Source organism: Amblyomma mixtum, chromosome 2 (genome assembly GCF_055824585.1).
Source record: "Amblyomma mixtum isolate Tamu chromosome 2, ASM5582458v1, whole genome shotgun sequence".
Classification (NCBI taxonomy): domain Eukaryota; kingdom Metazoa; phylum Arthropoda; class Arachnida; order Ixodida; family Ixodidae; genus Amblyomma; species Amblyomma mixtum.
In genome coordinates this window covers 39,411,177-39,424,152 of record NC_143013.1, presented here as the reverse complement: position 1 = coordinate 39,424,152, position 12,976 = coordinate 39,411,177, and the positions used below count along the sequence as shown (strand labels likewise).

Below are 12,976 nucleotides of genomic sequence, written 5' to 3'. Positions count from 1 at the left end.
GGAAAGCAAAAAGTGGCCATGACGAGAATACTCCAGTCGACTTTTCTTCCGTGCGATTTCATTCACTGGCACGGCGCTCTCTACTTTCCAAAAGACTATACGCGGCGAGAAAAGAAGTTACCCATTAAACAAAAAGAAATCACGCGTCCAGCTTAGGCATGTGGAGACGCGGCCCATTCAAGAAGAGCGCGATCGAGAAATCGTGCGCGGAAGATCGCGGGGGGTATGAAGGTACCAGAGCTAAGGAACCAGGAGGGGGGCGGTCAGGTCCAGACGCGATTGGGAGGGGTGAAAGGGGGGTGGGGGTTGTAGAACACGATCGAAGCGTGGATACCTCACCGCCGGAATGCAAGGAACGACGACGATTCGTTTTTGCTTCCCCCGGAAAACCACCCCGCCGGAGTCGCGCAGGCATGGCACGCCACCTCCACTGAGGTGGTTGGCGAAAAAAAAAGGGGGGGTTGAGGTTATAGCTGCACACGCCTGCACGGAGACCATGCACGCGAACCCTCATGACATGCGTGCTGTGTTCTTCTGGACTCTGAGTGAGATGCCCGCAGCCGCTCAACGGAACGAACGCAAGATAGAGAGAGAGATAGCAATAGAAAAGCTGTTCACATGGCAGCGCATCGTTCAGGCAACATCTCCCCGAGCTTGTCTCTCCTCTTTATAATCCTCTCCTCTCTCCAGAGCCGCATCCTATCGAGTCGCTGCGTGGCTGCCACAGCCTTTTGGCGGCAGCGCTCATACAACACGCACGGGAGGATGGACAGGACGCCGCTTACGCAGGGACCAGAAAAGAAAAAGAAGAAGAAGAAAAAAGAAACAAAAAAGGAGAAAGGAGCCGCAATTTCGTATTTGCGGCTGGCAGTGCTGGACGTTTTCGGCTTTTTCTACTCCTCCTTACCAGCAATCTCACAGTCCGCCCAACTCGGTTTCGCACCCCTCCCCCTCTTCCCGCTCACTTCCCTCTCGCCTCTCCTCGTTCTCTCCAGGCTTCGTAAGATACACAAGCACAAAGCTGCGCAGTTCCGAGAGCACAACGGAAATTGGTCGGTCCTCCCAGGGTGGCGAGAGGGCACAACAAACGAACACCGACTCGCCGGTGTGCATGCATGCCGCACGCGAAGGTGCTGCCGCGTCGTGGCCGTGCGATTTGCGCTCCCCTCTCGCCTCTGTCGTCCCTCCTCCCCGCCGCTCACGTGTATGTGTGTGTACATACACTTGACGCGCACGCAGCCATGTCCGTGCGTGCGTGCGTGCGAAGCTCGTTGTTGTAGCGGCGGCACAACGTTTTGCTTGTACTCTGCTTTGTACGGGCGTGTTGTGCGTGCGTACATGCGTGAGCCTCCCTCTCCTCCTCCCCCTGTTGATTGCGGTGAAGGTGGCGAGGAGGTGGCACGTTTGCGCATTTTCGCGTAGTGCACTGCGTGCCCGTCCGCTGCTGCTACACGTCCAAGTTATCAGCGGTGGCGGGGGTGGTTTCGGCTTTCTCTCGATGAACGACAGCAAAAGAAAGAAAGAAAGAAAGAAGAAAAAGTGGAAGGGGGTGGGGGGATGGCCCCTCGTCGTCGGTGGCGGGGGAGGGCGTATAAAAGGGAGTAGCCGCGCGCTGGACGTGGACGTCCACATAAAAGGAGGACTTGGGGCTGGGCTGTGTTCTGACTTGGGTTCTGCTCGCGAGTTCACACCACGTGAACCGAATTTCTACCACTGCGGTGTTGTGCTGTCGCGCCCCGTGCCTTTAACCTGTATGTCTCGTTGAGAAGGACTTCCCCAACAACGGAAGAGGGAAAGAAAAAAAAGCAACGCTCTCGCTTCACATCGCTTTGCGGAAGATGGAACTTCCGACTTCCACAAGGATGCTGGGATTGCTCTGTCTTATCAAGGTCAGTTTCAACTGCTCGAATTTAGAGAACAGGAGAGGCTCATTTAGACGGAGCACGAGTGATTAGATGCAGTTGTAGAATTCACCGCAAATTAATTCGAAAGTGAAGTTCGTCTTCTTGTCTTATTTCCATTGAGTGGAAAGAGCGCCGACCTCTTTGGTGCGTATACAAAGAACAGAGTGCCCTTCAAATTTCGAAACTACAGCGTTAATTACTATAGATAAAAACTGTGTGGTGTTAGAAAATACCCACTGAGATTAACGTTAAGCACTAGTAGAGATAACTAGGTATTTTTGATGCAGCATCCCCGCGAGCTTGACTTATAAGCCTCGACTACACGGAGTACATTAAAGGCTAGGTTAATATGACTTGTTCAACGAGAGACAGACCTGAGAAGTTTAAGGACTAAAACCCCAACTCGAGGCATGCGTGAGACACATGCGCAAGATATTGCCTACCGAGGTCGTGCGACTTGACAGAAGCGGTGAAACTGTAAGGATGCTACTACTCGACGCAACTCAGTGACCGGGTATTGCATGATCGTTCGACAGCTCCTTCGGTAATGAAAAATGGTAAAGCCCAAGCCTGTGTTGGATGTCTATCTACTCTCTTACAGAGTTATGCAAATTTCTGTTATGGTAATATGCGTTCACGACAGCCCTCTTAAGAATCGCTTCTGCGAAGTCAAACTCTGCTCCAACTTCACATGACATAGGTAGGAGAGGATTGTGTTATCGGACAACCGTGGCAGTTGTTACGCTTCCTATAACTTATTATATTAAGGTTTGAAGCGACTGATGACGTTCTAATCATTGGGACGCATAAATCGTCGAAAAATGATGGAATTTTAGAAACAGAATTCCGTTAACAGAAATCTAGGGGTTTTGAATAACAACGAATCGGTTGTTGGTGCAAAAGTTTGTATGAGAAATTATTCACATAAGCTCTCATAACGGACACTCAGCCCACCAAACAATGAGCACGAACACGGCGCCTCTGCACCAATACGAGAAGTTTTTGCGACAATGTTCAAGAATAGCAGACATTGAGGCACATGTCCCGAGGTCGTCGTCTTGAGCAGAATTCAAACTGACGTCTTGGTAACTTGTACCAATAAGAATTTCTTTTTTGAAGAAAATGAGAAAAATCCTGGCGTAGTTAACGTTGTCTGCGAAGCACACAGCGGCCTTCGCGCATACCTGTGTGTAGCTGCGGATGACAAAATTGTCGTGAAGCTTAAGAATAGAGAAACGAACACATCGCCTCAGCGGCGTATTGCATCATAGAGCGTGAACTTCATTATCTGAACAGCGTTGCGGCCACCTGACAGCTTGTTCATGCTGACAGCCTCATCTCTGCGTGAACGCAACTTATTGCCAATCGAAATAGGTCGACTCGAAACTCGTGTGTTTGGCGGTCGACGCGCACGTCTCTCGCAAGAGGAACGCAATGTGCCGTCGCAAAAAAAGAAAAGGGTACTACGCGGGCTCGCCGACTCGCTCAAATGAAAATGAGAAATCTGTCATTGCACTTTCGTAACATCTAACCTTTGAAATGTAACCTTTGTATATCGTGATGCAAGAGTTGTAATCGAAAATGAGCCCATTGCTAGTACTTCCGACATACGACACACGGCTATAGTTGTGTTCTACGTGCCTGTGATCGGCTTTTTGTCTTTCAGCATCCGCCGTTTATGAAAGTCATTTCCTGCATTGACCGTTGTCTTGTTGGAACCTTGAACTCACCCCAGCTTGCATTACGAACCCGAGCAATGAGTGCCCTTATACAACACACTAAGGCTCAGTGGTAAACGTCGAAAGATATCCGCAGTTTAATTACGCAGCGTAGAACACCTTCGACGTTGGTCCCGAAAGTGCTGAGTGATTTAATGTGTGCCTGTATTTTTATGCGTCCGGGAAGTACGAGATTCCCGAAGCCTTTCTATCGAACCCTGTGAGAGATCTGCCTTTGCATCTCACTGTCCGATGTTGTCCAACGCGCCAGTCATGTGATCGGACTTTTCTTTTTTTTTCGGATACGCGGAGTGCCTGTATATGCAGACGAATTCCATATTAGTGATTAAAAAAAAAACTACATAGAATGTTTACTACATTCGAATCGGAGCGAAAGCACGGATTGGTGCTTCGTAGAAGACGACGGTGAGCAGGCCGCGCCGCGGGACAGAGCAGATGGAAGTTGACGAAGACGACGCTCTCCAATGCACAGCGCGAGAGTGTGGCGCAGTTTAACACGAGGCGTGTTGGCTGCGGCGATAGCCTAGTGGTCTCACTGAGCTGCCCTTCGGGTTCGACTCCCAGTCATGGATATTGATTCAATTTCTTTTTATATTTTTCATGGTTTCACCTCTAACTCAACTGAAGGCCAAATTTGCACGGTCCGCGATTGCAGCCCGAGGTTCCGTAGTGAAGCTTTCGCTTCAATAGCGTCATGCCACATTGTGTGCAATGAAAGAGTGTTGTCTCCACAGTATTCGCCCGTCTGCTTGCACTGTTGTGAAATCTGAAATTAAGCACCTGCTATAGCTCGCAAGTCAGTGGTGCCACTCCTAAAGCTCACGCGTCTCGCTGTTCGCACTACGTGCAGGTGTCACTGATTGTGCTGCTGACGGCCGGCGCTTGCCAGGCGGCCACCGGCGCCGAGGCCATCCCCGCGGGCAAGCGCACCCAGTACTTGGTGCAGGACCACGCGGGCAAGGGCTCCTACAAGTTCGGCTACGACACGGGCGAAGGCTCGCAGCAGCAGAACTTCCGCCAGGAGGAGCGCACGTCGGACGGCACGGTGCGAGGCCGGTACGGATTCACGGACGCCAACGGCTACCTGCGCGTCATCGAGTACATCGCCGACGAGACGGGCTACCACGTGATCCACACCAAAACCGAGCTGCCACAGCACAGGCCCCGGTCGACGGTCAAGCCGCACGCGCCCTTCCTAGGCCCGCTGCCGCCTTTCATCCCGAGGCCCCAGCCCGAAGAGGAGACCTGACAGGAGCCCGCTTCGCAGAGCGCTAACGGGGCGTCCGCGCCGGCCGACTGCCCCTTGGCGAAAGACGCTGAAGGACGACGCGCCAGTGTTGCTACTGCTGCCAATGGTGCCGATGCTGTTGCGGTTGGCGATGACGCTGGAACTTTGAAAGCCCCGGGTGCCTGCGGGAATCGCGGGAAGACTTTTCCGTTGCCGAAAGCCAACTCGTCGTCCTATGACGACAGCGAGCTGCCGGTGTGTGTACGGCGTTTCCCTCTGGCGCGACCCACAGGTAGCGCTCCTTGAGACACGGTTGCGCCGGTGAATATTGTTCCTCTCAGATGGTTACCTGTTCGTGGACAAGGTTCGCAAGGCTTCTCTCGCGTAATAGCGCTGCGTGATTGGCTGCCATGGTTGGGCCACCATATCGCTGAACGACACGATTTGCCAGGTGCTAGTGCTTCGGCTTATCAGGCAGCGATATTACGCAGAAGAGTTCTGAACCCGCCACTATCGCCACTATGTATCTTCTTTTCTACCTTTAGGCTACGCAACCAGCCGGAGTTTTTAGGTATAAGCTGGTCGCCGTCCTCTCCTCCTTTTTCCTTTTAGAGTTTTACTATCATGCGCCTAAAAGAATGCTCACCATGAAAAGTGTTCGAAAAATTGACCAACAGTGATCTCACACAGGGCGGAATTGCACGAAATCAGTATACAGCTGACTGCGTGTGCGGCTCATGTGGCCGTCGGAGTTAACCACACTCTGTTAATGTGTCAAGTTTAACAGATTACATAACACGCGTCCCTCCCTCCACGAAATGTGTCATGTTGTTACGCGGTTCCTGTCCGATTTTTCGGAAGCACCAGTGCCAGCCTCTCTGGTTCCGCGTTGAAATGAAGACTCGCAGTCGTAGGTCAATTTCTTTAGCTCTTTAGGATAGAATTTCAGGAGGATCAGACATAAGTTGAACTTAAAACTTAAGATTACCGCAGTTGGGAACGAATATCAACCAAGGAACAAAAAATTCAATCTCCCGCAACATTAAATTTGGGAGTGTGGCTAGGCTGAAACTGAGCTCAAAAGCCTGCCGATTATCTGAGCTAAAGTGATCATCAGCAACGACGAAAAAGAAGTTTCTTTCATAGCATTTTTTAGTTTGGTGTATACGAGTGTTTCCTAAGTGCTTTGAGTGCAGTTAATTGACCAACAATTAGTTCGCTTTCGTGTGAAGTCACTGTTTCAAACCCCTCTTACGTGTGATATCTCTGCCTGCATTTCGTTCCCTGTCCACTTTGTTTTGCCTCCTTATCACGTTGTTCTTGTTAACATTCATTTCTTTACTGTCTTCAATGTGTGTGACACATGCAACCTGAGAAGCTCATAACATTTTCTGCTTGTTTCTTTCTTCCCTGCTTGCTTCTTATTTATGTACAAAAAGAAAAACGGTGTGTTTGACATGAACGTGCAATGACAGAGTGTACAGTCGTGCTTCGGCAATTAATTTATTCCCATATTATGAGCAGGAGCCGAGAGGCAGGTGATACGCAAAACAAAACGCTTGAGTGCGTTGCTTTATGTGATATATGCCGTACCCATGCCATATATATGTCGCTTATACGTTTGTGAAAGTTTTGCCTGCATTTTGCGAGGGAGGCAGGTCTAACGAGGAATAATAAACTGTTACCGCAAACCAGTATATGCCTTGTTTCTCTGCGTTTTTTTGTTTCTTTTTTTAATGCATAAGCACTACTAGTACCAATTCGTGAAAAGCAGGCGGCGTATGTGGGTTTGTGTGTGTATGTGTGTGTACTCGCAGTTCGTACAGAAAATCCCAGCGATGGCAAAAAATAGGGTGACGTCATCAAGCTGCCGTATGACGCACACAGTAATCTGAGCACCGCCACTTCAAACAACTATACAAATGCTGTTCGTCTATATGTACTCGCCACCGGCCGACCTGAATGTGGCGCCAGTTTTCGCGACAACATCTGTACCAAAATTGTGACGCAACCGTCTGTCGTACAGTGTGCCGGGTGCTATCATACGATTTCTCGTTGCAGCTAGCTTACATGTGCAAGTCAAGTTGGAGGCTAGCTTGAGACAAGGATTCGAACCGACGACATATGCACCTTCCATTGTATGTCTTCCCAGACTCTTTACCCCATCCTTTAATGCGCGGTTGGGTGCCCATCGAGATCTGAGTCAGTTACTGCGCCATCTGAATTTTGATTTTCGTATCAAAATTGTGGTGCAATCGTTCGTGTGTGGGTGGAGTACTTGTGGATGGGTGTCACTGCACACACGGAAAGTAATGCATTGCCATTATCACACGTAAGCAGTCTTGAGTGTATCTGCCGATCTTTTTTTAAATGTCATTGCTCGCGAAGACGGAGCGAAGCTATTGCACCCGCCGTGAGACATCCCTGCTGTGAGAACTTTGAATGAGAAGGGTTCAGGGTTGCGGCGAAGGAACTTCAATTCGATTAATGTTTTATTTCGCAGAAAATTCTAGTCAGCTCTGCTATACGCTGTAAAGACAAAACCTGATGGGCGAGTGGTAACAGTTTGAGCGCGTAACACAAGACAGATAGGTGCATATTGAAACCATCACACGCAATATTGTGCTGTACGTTACAATATAAAGCAATTAGTTGAAACATCTTGAAAGTGAGTCATGTTGTACAAAGAGTGCAGCTAAATAATGAGGGGCAACTAGTAAGTTTAAAACGGGGACAACTTAAAACTGGCATTCTTCACTCTCGTCCCCCACGACATATGCTTATATTAAAGGCGTCCAATGATGGCGACCTCAGCACCTGACAATCAGTAAAATAACCAAGCAAGGTTTTGACAGAGAACGTCACGAAGCTGTAAAAAAGGTGCCCACTGTTGAACAAAAAACGACGTTAAGACTGCTTCATAAATAATTGCCTACCTGAATAATTAAGAATTAAGTAGTGCAAGTAAACTGAACCTCATCAAAAGCAGGTAGAATCGTAGTTGGTGTGCCACAGGGTTCGATCTTGGGACTCGCGTTGTTTCTCTTATGCGTACATGTTTAGTCAATATACAAAAAATTAGGAATATCATTATTTACGCTGATGACAGTGGTGTATTTTTTTCGGGAAGTGCCATGGTTGTGTTACAAAAGAGGTCACATTTGCTTACAATAAAAAAAAAATATTATGAAAAGTTGGCTATATACACGAAGAATAAAATTAAACGTGCAGTAAATACAAATATTTGTAAACACGCACCTTGACGCCGCTAGATTCAACAATTTTCGAACTGCTATCTTTCACGTTTCAAAATTTCGTGCTAATTATGGCTGTCAGGAGTTGCCGCTAGCGATACCGCGAGCTCTAAACACTTACCTCCCCCCTGTATACACTCAAGCACGGCTTTGGAAAACAGAAGAGACAAGAGTTATAAACGAGTCGTACATAATCTGCTCCTCTCAGAACACACCGTACTATTAATATATCCTTGGGGTTTCATCGTATGGTCATGTATAACTACGGAGTTGGAGTTTTCGGTTTTATTATTTGAAAATTCGGCGGTCCTCTTCGATGCTCCTTTCAAAATGAAATTGTCGGTTTCCTTCGGCAGGTATTATTTTCTACTGGTGAATTACTGATTCTTTCATTACGTGGTACGTATTAAATTTCCTGTCCTGTCAATGGTCACTCGGAGTTTATCTTGGCTCTTTTGACAGCCTGAGCAGTGAATTCTGCAGCAATTAACGCATAAACGGCCGTGCTCAGAGCTGTTATTCTAGATGGAAGGAGTATCGCCATTTAAAAAAAAAACTGATTATGTCACCTTCCATGGGAGCATACGAGACATGCCGAGGCAGAGCCGAAACGTGCAGAGACACTCGATCGAATAATACTCTTTGCCGGAGAAAGGCGCTGCACAAGCGGGTGCAGAAAGCAGTTCTAAACCATCGAAACATTTACGCCTGTAATGCAAAAGAAAAAGCTTATTCAGGGCCCTAAACCTAACGACTGTTAGTAACAGAACAGACAGGGTATATTGATGCATGGGGCACGAATCAGAAGCAGGCGCATTCGCTTACTTCCCCATGACGGAACCAAAACTGACAAACAAATAACGCTGCTATAGTCTTTTCCACCTGTCTTGTTTTCAGAAGCTAAGCATTTACTGTGTGGTGATATATATGAAATCTAAGAAAAAAAGAAGAGATTAAACTTTGATTTTTAAGCAGGAGTTTTATTGAAAAATACTTAAATCGTATGTTCAGCACTGCGACCACGCTGTGATTTTTATTTTGTTCATCCAGCTGGGGTATACCGCTTTTTCAGAAGTCATTCTGACAATACCGAAAAGCCCCGGAATAACTACGTTAATTACTTGTCGTTTTCTGTGATATTGAAATCTGGTTTAAGAAATAGTGTTTGGATTTCTGACTATCCGACTGCAAGCAACAGAATCTAACGTATTTAGTTATGAACGCGATTTTAAAAAATAAACTTAGCCGCCAAATCCGACCACACCAATGCTTTCTAGGGAGACAAACAAGCATTAGGTACAAAAAAAAAAAAAAAAGAAACTGAATCGATCTGCGTAAACTGTAGAACGGTGGCGCTGCAAGGAAACAATCCCTGTACACAGCGCAGAAGGCGTGTGATATTTTGAACGTCTCTAACGAGACATTGCGAGTTTGATTAGGAACCACCACACTTCGGCGTGTGAGTCGGTACGGGTACCATGTTGGTCGTTGACAGCGAAGGAGTGTCGGGTTTGTCCTGCTAGCACTCCCGGAGATGCTGTGTCTAATGTTAGCCAAAAACTGACGGATCCTGTGCACTTCCTGAGGCCTTCCCTACCGCTGTCACAACGCAATTAAGTGACGATGCACGGGATTCCCTTGTAACGTGTTGTTTCCAAAATAAACTCAACTTCAGCTTCAACGAGCAATAAGCGCGCAATGGTACTGCTGAAAAGCAGCAATAAAGTATAAAACGCAAAATACTGTTTCAGTATGACATTAAGTTTCAACTACTTGTACTTATCTTGCGTTTTTTCGAAATTTTTCGAAATTTTGCCAACAAATTTGCATGCACCCGATGAATTAGTAAAACCGGCCAGGCTTCGTCAGTAATATATACATACCATATACTTCATTGGAGTATCTACGCTGTGCCTTGCGCTTGATGATCACTGTGGTCCCCGAAATAAATGGACTGTCCTGCATGTACTCCGTTTCCTTCCATGTTGCTCTCAATGTAGCGCCATTCCATATCCTATGTAAGATCCCATCCCATTCAGTCCAACTTAAATGTATCCGATCAAAAATCCTTTATTTTGAGCACCACAGCAGACTATAGATCCACTGACGTGAAGCGACCTGGGTAGCCTCCTTAATTGCAGCATTCAGTGACTTATCGTTTATCTTTGGCCCAAGACAGTGCATCGTTTCTTTTTTTGTGTGTGTGTGTGTGTGTGCACCTATTATATATTATAGTGCAATGTACACTTACTTCAAACAACACTTTACTCCAGGGGATAATTCTGCAGACACAGTAAGGTGCTGTCATGCACGAACGATGCACGAAAGGCACGACACAGGTGAGAAGTCATATTCAGGGAATTCTTTAGCTGATGCAGATTATTTATTGTCACGGTTGCTTTTTACTGACGGCGTACGACGAGGTTCTCAAGAGTAAAGCAATGATTCCGCCTCTTAGCTTGCATCGAACATGCCTTTCCCGCTTTTTGCATTCTGTATTACACTGCACGTTTCATGTTTCATTTGGCCAACGTATTTGAGCAGTGCAGTAGGGGAGGAAATGAAAAATATAAAAAAGAAAACATAATGCACCGAATTAAGTGTCTTTACAAGAAAATATCTAACATGAATTCAAGTAGCGCAGGAAGAGAATACGCAAGAAAGCAAGAAACAGAAACAATGAACGAAGAACAAGAAAGTCGGCAACGTTGAAACCAGAACGGTTAGCTTCCTTCCAGTGCATGGCTGCTCAGTCAAGAAAATGACCCGGGTACGGTAAAGCTCAAAAGATGCGCGCCTGGAAAATGGAAAGCGGGTTGTGTCAGGAGGGGGGTGGGGGGGATTAAGGAAAGTTGGGGGGGGGATGGTGGCGAAGGGTCTCCTTTCGGCGCCCATGCCGGGACGTGTCCGCAGCTCGTCGGACGCGTCCAATAGGCCCCGGCGCCCCACGGTGCGGGCGCTGATCGAGCGGCGGCGGCGCGCCAGCGCACTGACGCCGCGGGGAGCCGACCCGCTTGACACGATCGACGCGCGCTGTCGTGCGCTTCATCTCCGCTGTCCGCGCCGCACTCACCTCCCGACCGTCCCTTCCCTGCACGTCCGCTTTTCTCTGCAGCATCTCCTTCCTCCTCCACGTTCGGATTCCCCGTTTGCAATTTTGCGTTGCGGACGTTACTCGCTTCTTTCTGGTCAACATGGTGGATGACGCTACCGGTAGTGCAGTCGTTTTCCGCTTATGTAACCTTGCACTTTCGCAACATCGCGCGATCACATGCTCATACGAATTCCTTCCTTCCTTCCTTCCTTCCTTCCTTCCTTCCTTCCTTCCTTCCTTCCTTCCTTCCTTCCTTCCTTCCTTCCTTCCTTCCTTCCTTCCTTCATTCCTTCCTTCCTTCCTTCCTTCCTTCCTTCCTTGCTTCCTTCCTTCCTTCCTTCCTTCCTTCCTTCCTTCCTTCCTTCCTTCCTTCGTTTGCTTTCTCTCCTCTTCTTTCAGCTAAGCGGCGAATCGAGAATACTGTTGTCGGTATGCCGTAGACAAATGCGCAAACGATTGCAGCTACAGCGATGCTAATGATCTTGCGCAAGACTCTAGAGCATACGAAATCAGTCGCGTTGAGGTGTGTTTTTCGGCACTTGACAGCAGTGACGACGACGAGCTTCACGCGCCGACGATTGCGAGCTTATTTTGACTCCCCCCCCCCCCCCCCCCCCCAACCTACACGGCAGGAGAGAAAGGTGATGGCGCGCTTCGACCCGCCGGGGGTCGACTAGGTTGCCTCGCTGCCGGCTGCAACTGACACGACAGCGCACGAACACTGGAGTGCACGCCGCGAAGTGCATTTTCCTCCCCTGGTTGCCTCTGCTGCGAACCAAAGAACGCGCTTTTTCCTTTCGGCTCCCGCGTATCGATGAGTGCTTGTGTTCCAGTATACCTAATGTCAAATGAAATAGCGCCAGCGAATGCAGTAAGCGTTTTCTTTCTTTTCGTGATCCTCGACCGCGATGATAGCGAATGTGTGACAGGTGCTACTACCCATTTTTTTTTTTTTAAGGAAGCTTACATTCGTTCGCAAGATGGCGTGCTTATCAATGCCGAGCGCAAACGGACTTGGAACGCTGAGGCAATTAACTGCGGAGGAGCACCGTGACAGCAGATGTCACGTTTCACCGTTGAAAGCCTTTCACAGTTCGTTTATTTGCTTGTTTGTTTATGCGGCAGATTGTTTTATGTTCATTTTTGGAACTGAAACCTCATGCTTTGTTTATCGCCGCCAGCACGTCGCCTTATTATTACAGTCGAACCCGGGTATGTTGAACTCGAAAGGGATCGCGAAATAGTTCGAGATATAGAGAATTTGATATACAAAATGGCACTATAGATGAGCTCATCTGTAGCCTAGATTCAACAATAGATTGTACCCACGGTAATGACGCGCTTCTTGCAGCGACGAGCCGTCCGCCGGCGGGCTGGCATCATAAAGCTCACTCGCTAGGCCTAACCTGCTTCGCATACAAGCCGCAGCGGATGGTGCTTTGGAACCACTATCTGTCATAAGATCCTCTTACCAGTACATTGCAAATAGAACAACCGCTCAGCAAAATTAAGGCACAGTTGATTTCCGCTACGCCTTCGGCAGCAAAGTGAACGAAGTATGCTATAGGCTGGTTTCACCGCATGACAGCGTTGTGGCGTGGAAAATGGGTACAGGAGACCGAAGTCCACCCACAAGCACGCCTCACATTCGCCTCCTCAAGCTTTTACACAGCGCTAGCGCTGCCAGCAGCTGCGCATGGTCACGCAGCTGACCCTTTCCCACGTGCGATGCGTTATCGTCAGGAGAAGCGCCACTG

General features: G+C 48.2%; 1 protein-coding gene across 1 annotated transcript; it reads left to right on the top strand.

Annotated features, from left to right (window-relative positions):
* Positions 1-1,838: 1,838 nt before the first annotated feature.
* On the top strand, positions 1,839-5,863 carry LOC149359041 (uncharacterized). The gene is made up of 2 exons (XM_089568972.1): positions 1,839-1,889; positions 4,494-5,863. Exons 1-2 carry the CDS (start codon positions 1,839-1,841, stop codon positions 4,890-4,892), a joined length of 450 nt encoding a protein of 149 aa, XP_089425098.1. The 3' UTR covers positions 4,893-5,863.
* The last annotated feature ends 7,113 nt before the right edge of the window (positions 5,864-12,976 follow it).